Here is a 5,797-nt window from a genome sequence, read left to right as displayed (position 1 = left end):
CCCCGCCCGCCCCGGGCCTGGCGGTCGCCTCCCACCCCTGCGCGCACGCTCTGCCCGCAGCCGCGCTGACAGCTGTCCATTTGTGACCCTCCGCCCCAGATATTTATGGGGCGCCAACAATGAGCCCGCGCTTTGCACAAGGAGAGGGAAAGGCGGAGCCGACCCCCGAGACGAGGGACCATAAGCGTAGAACTGCAGATTGTAATGGGTGTTCTGAAGAAACGGGGGGTGGAGGTGGTGGCGAGAGCGTTTAAATGCGAAGCTGAGGGGTCGCGGGTGGGGGACGAGAGATGAGGCGATGGGCGCTGGCAGGGACGGCGCTCCTGGGAACGGAGGCAGGGTCCGGGCTTGTTGAGAGCACCAAACCGTTCAATCCAGTCCCAAACGCTGCTTTGCTTCCCTAGGACCTCACTCAAGCCCTCGAGCGCACTATCTCATTAATTCTCCCAGTGATCCTAGGAAGTTGGGATCCTGGTTTTCCAGCTGAAGAAGCTGAGCACAGAGAGGGTAGGTAACCTTCTCAAGATTGCACAGCCAGATGCAGAAAGCCAGAAGGCCCGAATCCAAGTCCAAGGTCTGCACTTTTACAAAAATAAAACAAACCGAAGAAAAGCTTCAGGGAGAAAGAACTCGAGTGTCCACAGCATGTGGTGGAAAAGGCCCCCAGAGGTAGAGGACAGATATGAACCTGGTGTTTGCAGGAAAGGCGCCCACTCAAAGGCAGGGTGGTTCACACAGCTTCAGCCCTCCAAAGTCCTCACGCCCAGCCCAGCTCAGATCACAGAGCCCAAGGCCTTTGAGACGCTCAGTCAGTGAGGCAGGCTAATAATTCTCATTTTTCTTCAGTGTACAAAACAAATGAAAACAAAAACTGCTGTTTACAACTGCCTAAAATGATTTCATGACCCACTAGGACAAGCCCCTGCAGTATGCAAGCCACTGGCCTCTGTGCCGCCCCAAAGGTGGAGAATTTGGCCTCTCGGGGACAAAGCTGAGCTACAGGGGTAGCGGGGTGGGAGGGTAGACAGCGGCTGGGCACTGGTTGCTCCGAGTTAGCTGGGGTGGCAGATTGCATTTTCTCAAAATGGTCAGAGCGATGTTTCTGATTCTACATGTCTTCCAGAATTGCCCATGCCCATCAAGACACTCTGCAGCTATACTCCTGCTTGAACCTGGGCAGGGCACATGGCTGAAGATGTGCTCTGTGACTTCCCAAGCTGAGTCCCCTGGAGGATTTAGCTGTCCCTCAGAAAGCTCCCTTGGAACCCAGCCTCCCTGTGTGAGGCAGCCCAGGCCACTCAAGAGGCCACTCATGTGTGTCCTTTGAGATCCCCCCACCCCCCACCTCCTGTGGGGTGGTATGTGGAGCCAAGATGACCTGTCCCCATCCAGTCCTGGCCGAGTTGCAGATTCATGAGCAAAACAGATACTGTCACTACATTAAGCCACTACATTTTGGGGGTAACCTATTATGCAGCCACAGTAATTGTAATAGTGGTTATTGTTTAATAATTGTCCTTGTTGAGAGATGAATAAATGTCTTCAGAGAAACTCTTGTCAAAGGGGTCCTAGGATCCAGTGTTTATTTATTTTTAACTTTTCATTAAGAACATTTTCAAAGCAAAGTAGAGAGAATAAGACAATTAACCCACATGTACCCATCACCCTATTCAGGGATTCCCATGATGGCTGATCTTGTTTTCTTTTTACTCTTGGTCACCTCCACATGACATCACTTCATAGGTAAATATTTGACTATTTATCTCTAAGAGAGTCTAGTCTTCTTAAGCACTCTGTCATCCTAACACTCAGGTCTCTGCTGAGCTGGTCCAGTGGCCCGAGGCAGTCCACCTGGGGCAGTTACCCTGGACAACCAAGTAAGTGCGTGTTAGGAAGAGCCAAATGTTAGACAACATGGTCAGTGGTTGGTGGGTATTAATATTTGCTCTGGATTTTTCAGGAAACTCAGATGCCATTTATCTGGGTTTCTGAGCTGCACAGCTTGATGCCGAATAAAAGTATCTTAAGCCATGGATGTGAAGAAAAGTCTCTTTTCTGAAAAAGAAAAAATCTGAACTCAAATCCAATAGGAAAAGCACAGGTCGCTGTGGACCTTGTCGGGAGCCCAGGGTGGCCCGAATTATCCATCTCTGCCATCCATGCTGATGGACCAAGCGACTCTATTGGTTTGTGATGAATGAATACCCTGTCTGGTTATCCTGAGCTAACCCTCTGCTTCTCGCCCTCTTTGCTGAAAGGAATTATTGTTAATGCATTTATTTAATTCAGGACTCCCAGAATTAAAGCAAAAGCCAATCAGCATGAGGCACCTAGCATTTTGGGTCTGCAAAGTAAGTGTTAAACCATAATAATTACTCTGCTGTGTTACTGGGCTGCATTGTCTTGCCTGCCAAATCCCCTCTGGGAGGCCCTGGCCTTGGGGAGGTGGCCCCTATCAGGCCAGTTGCTCTGGCACAGAGGCTCAGGCTCTTGGCTGCCCAGGTACAGTGACAGGACCAGACCTCACAAAGGCCCCAGGGCCTGCTATAAATAAAACTCAGGACTATACAAGCTGGGTCAGTGCAGTTCCACTGTGCAGGTAGGGCTGGAGTGGGCAAACAGGAAGCCCTGCAGGCTCATCCTGTGGCTCTCAGATCCTGGCCACTGTGTGGGTGTCTGAGGTCTGAGCAAGCCCAGCTAATAAGGCTATTTTGCCCTGGGAGGGACAGTCAGACTCAGGCCGTTGTCTTTCTTCATTACACTCTGTCCCCATCTTAACTCTCCAGGGGGAGAAGCTTCTAGAATCTTCTTCCCAAAACAGATGAGAAAAACATGACCTGCTTCAAAACCACTAGTTAGGAAGATGCTGAAGTTGAATGCAGAAAAGACCATAAACCATAAGTATGTATAAAGATGGGCACCTGCTTATGATAAACTCTCAGCTTTCTGAGTGACAGAGTGATACATGTAGGTAATAGTGCGGTGGCAGGGATCAGAAATTCACTTTGGAAATTGTAAACTGGTGAGGAAAGGAACCTGGTAACTCTCATTTCTTCTGCCTGTCTGGAATACTCCGACAGAGGTTTCTGGTGTTTCCCCCACCCCGGGTGAGAACAGGGCCCACAGGGGACCTCTTCAGGCAGATCAGTTTATTTTTGTGAAGAGGACACATGCTGATTTCAAAAGTTTGCAGCTAACTGGAATGTATTTTTCTTTCTTACTGTTACTTCTAAAGGATTGTGGAAACCTGGCTGTCTCCCATCCTCATCAGGCCAGAAGGGAAGGGATCTTCAAGATGGGCAATGGCGGGTGGGGGGTGGGGGGCGGTCAGGCTCAGTGGCACCGTCCTAGCCCAAATTTGAATCTAATTGCTGTCCTCCCTCCTTCACTAAAGGCGTCTTTACTGAGTGCCTGCTGCGTACTGTCCTGGGCACTGCGGGTAAGAAGGGGGCGAAACAATTTTCCTCTCTTCACGGAACTGAAGTTTATTGGGGGAGACCGGGAGTGTAAACGTACATCCCATAGGGAAACGCATCTCGAGGCGTCGGAGAAGTCAAAAGTGGATGATGCCCAGCTGCAAGCAAATCCTACCGGACTCGCGTAAACCCTGGGTGGGCCCAGGGCTTGTTGCTAGGGACGCGCTCCCGCCGTTGCCAGGGCCTGTAGAAGTGGGCGGAGTCTCGCGAGGATCTTCGATATTTCGTGCGGGATCTCACAGCGGTTGCTGGGAGACGGCGCAGCTTCCGCGGGGCCGGCGCTCGGGTCTGTAGGTCGCGGCGCGGCCGGACGTCCGGAGCCATGGTGAGGAGGGCCGGGTTAGTCCGTGGTTGCCGGCCTGCGCGCGGAGAGACCCCGGACGGGGAGGCCTGGGTCCCTGGGTCCCTGGAATTGGGGACTTGGTGCTCTCGTGGGGACAGCCCCCTGGGGAGAGCGGATTCCCGGATCCCGCACGCACTTGTACTGAGAGATCTGGGCCGTCCAGGGTCCTGTGTTCACAGGGGCGGTCCTAGAACCGCCCTGCGCTTCCCCCCACGACCGAGGGTCCGAGGGCAAGCTGTCCAGAAGGGAGAACCCGCGTCCAGCGATGCCCTTCCTGGAATGGAGGGCTCCGTCAGTCAGAGCCTTGGGGCCTAGGGTCTGACCTCACAGGGTCCCCGTGGAGGACAGTGGGGTGCAGGGGTACCTTAGCACCTCCAGTCGCTGGGATGGAGAGTCTGGAGGCGTGCCACAGTGGCTTGAGGTCCCTCTGCATCCATGGGGTGCCCAGGGCAGCGCCTGGGGTACGGGAACTGCCGTTTCCTTGGAGAACCTCCGACGAGTCAGGCCTGTGCTGAGCAGCAAGGTGGGAGCTCGTTGCACCAGCTCTCCACCGGGTCTCTCAGGTAGGAGGGCCCTCAGCCACCCCCCGCCCCCCAATAAGGAGTTGTTGAGAACTTGGTTTCCAGGCAGGTGCAGCAGGGTGGGCGTCACTAGTGAGCAGGACGCCTCTGATGGGGTGGGCTTGGAGTCAGGGTGAGAAAGGGGGCCGATGCGCATTCGGGGTGAAGATTGCACTGCGTGGTTCTTTGAAAATCCCCTGGAAAAAGACCCGCAAACTGCTTCTACTAGTTATTAACTCACGGGGATATGCATGCTTTTCTTCTCTTTCTTTTCCTCTTTCTCCTCTTCCCTTTTGCTCCATGCTTGCTAAGATTTCCACATAATTTTTTTCGTGAACATAAAAATGTTACGGAGACACGTAGATGCAGACACACAAGCATGGGCCACAGGGAGTTGGTGGGAGTGAAGGCAGAAGGACGAGGTGTGGGTGCGACATCGGGGACGTGAGAGGGGGCGGAAGCTTCTCTCTCATCTTGTGAGTTGGTGACAGCAAGGGGGGACACCAGAGCTGCTGCGGAGGTAGCCCTCTGGTCCAGGGGCTGGGGGCAGATTCACATTCGGAGGGAAGGGAGCCTTCAGGCAGCTTCTCCCGGCCACTGAACAGTTGTGCAAGTTTCTCTGTGGTGGTCACCAAGCGTAATGGCCCATGTGGTGACATTGGACACTGGCGTTGGGGTTCTTCCTTTTGAGGCCAAGTAAATTTTGCACCCACACCAAGGCAGTCTCTGCCCTGTGTCTAGAAGTGTGTTTGGGACGAAGCCCCTCCCTTCCTTTCGGGGGAGGAGACGCTCTCTTGAAAAGGGAGGTGTCTCCTTCTCCACAGGTGTCAGCAGAGAATGTGAGTGCACTTAGGGGTGGGACTCCATAAGGTGGAGCGATGGGCTCCGGGTGGGCGTGTTCAGCAGTGAGAGGCTGATGGCGTCCCTGGCCAGGCACGCTGCTCCCAGATGACCCCGGGCGGGAAACAAAGCCAGCCAGAAGGTGCGGGTACCACACAGAGCCTCCCTTCCTTACCCAGTCATCTCTTCTTTAACCGAAGGCGCCCAAAAAGAAGGGGAAGAAAGGGAAAGGCAAAGGCACCCCGATCGTTGACGGGCTCGCTCCGGAGGACATGAGCAAGGAGCAGGTGAGCGGGCAGTGCGCCTCGCCCAGCCCTGGGTGGGTGGGGCAGTCTGCTTTGTCTCTGGCCTTCTGTCTCCGTGAACCTCTCAAACAAGTGCCCGCTCGTCCTGCCCTGCCTCTTGGTCCATCTCCCTACAGCCGGGCTCCTGCGGCTCTGCCCAGGCCCGCCTGGCCTTCCCGGTCCCCGTGACCCTCACTCAGTCCAGAACCACCTGGCCTTCCCAGTCCCCGTGACCCTCACTCTGTCCAGGCCCGTCTGGCCTTCCCGGTCCCCGTGGCCCTCGCTTTGTCCAGA

The 5,797-nt window shown here is 54.5% G+C and overlaps 1 protein-coding gene across 3 annotated transcripts in view; it reads left to right on the top strand.

The window, feature by feature from the left end:
* The first annotated feature begins 3,698 nt into the window (after nt 1-3,698).
* The window catches only part of GAS8 (growth arrest specific 8), an 11,917-nt gene continuing 9,818 nt past the window's right edge, over nt 3,699-5,797 (top strand). Inside the window, exons 1-2 of one of the 3 annotated variants that reach the window (XM_023522708.1) lie at nt 3,699-3,801; nt 5,420-5,506. In XM_023522708.1, coding sequence (XP_023378476.1) covers nt 3,799-3,801; nt 5,420-5,506 — 90 coding nt within the window. In that variant the 5' untranslated portion in view covers nt 3,699-3,798. The other 2 variants (XM_023522709.1, XM_023522710.1) reach the window with 2 other exon arrangements.

Source organism: Pteropus vampyrus, unplaced genomic scaffold (assembly GCF_000151845.1).
Source record: "Pteropus vampyrus isolate Shadow unplaced genomic scaffold, Pvam_2.0 Scaffold356, whole genome shotgun sequence".
Classification (NCBI taxonomy): Eukaryota; Metazoa; Chordata; class Mammalia; order Chiroptera; family Pteropodidae; genus Pteropus; species Pteropus vampyrus.
This window is presented reverse-complemented; position numbering and strand designations above follow the sequence as displayed.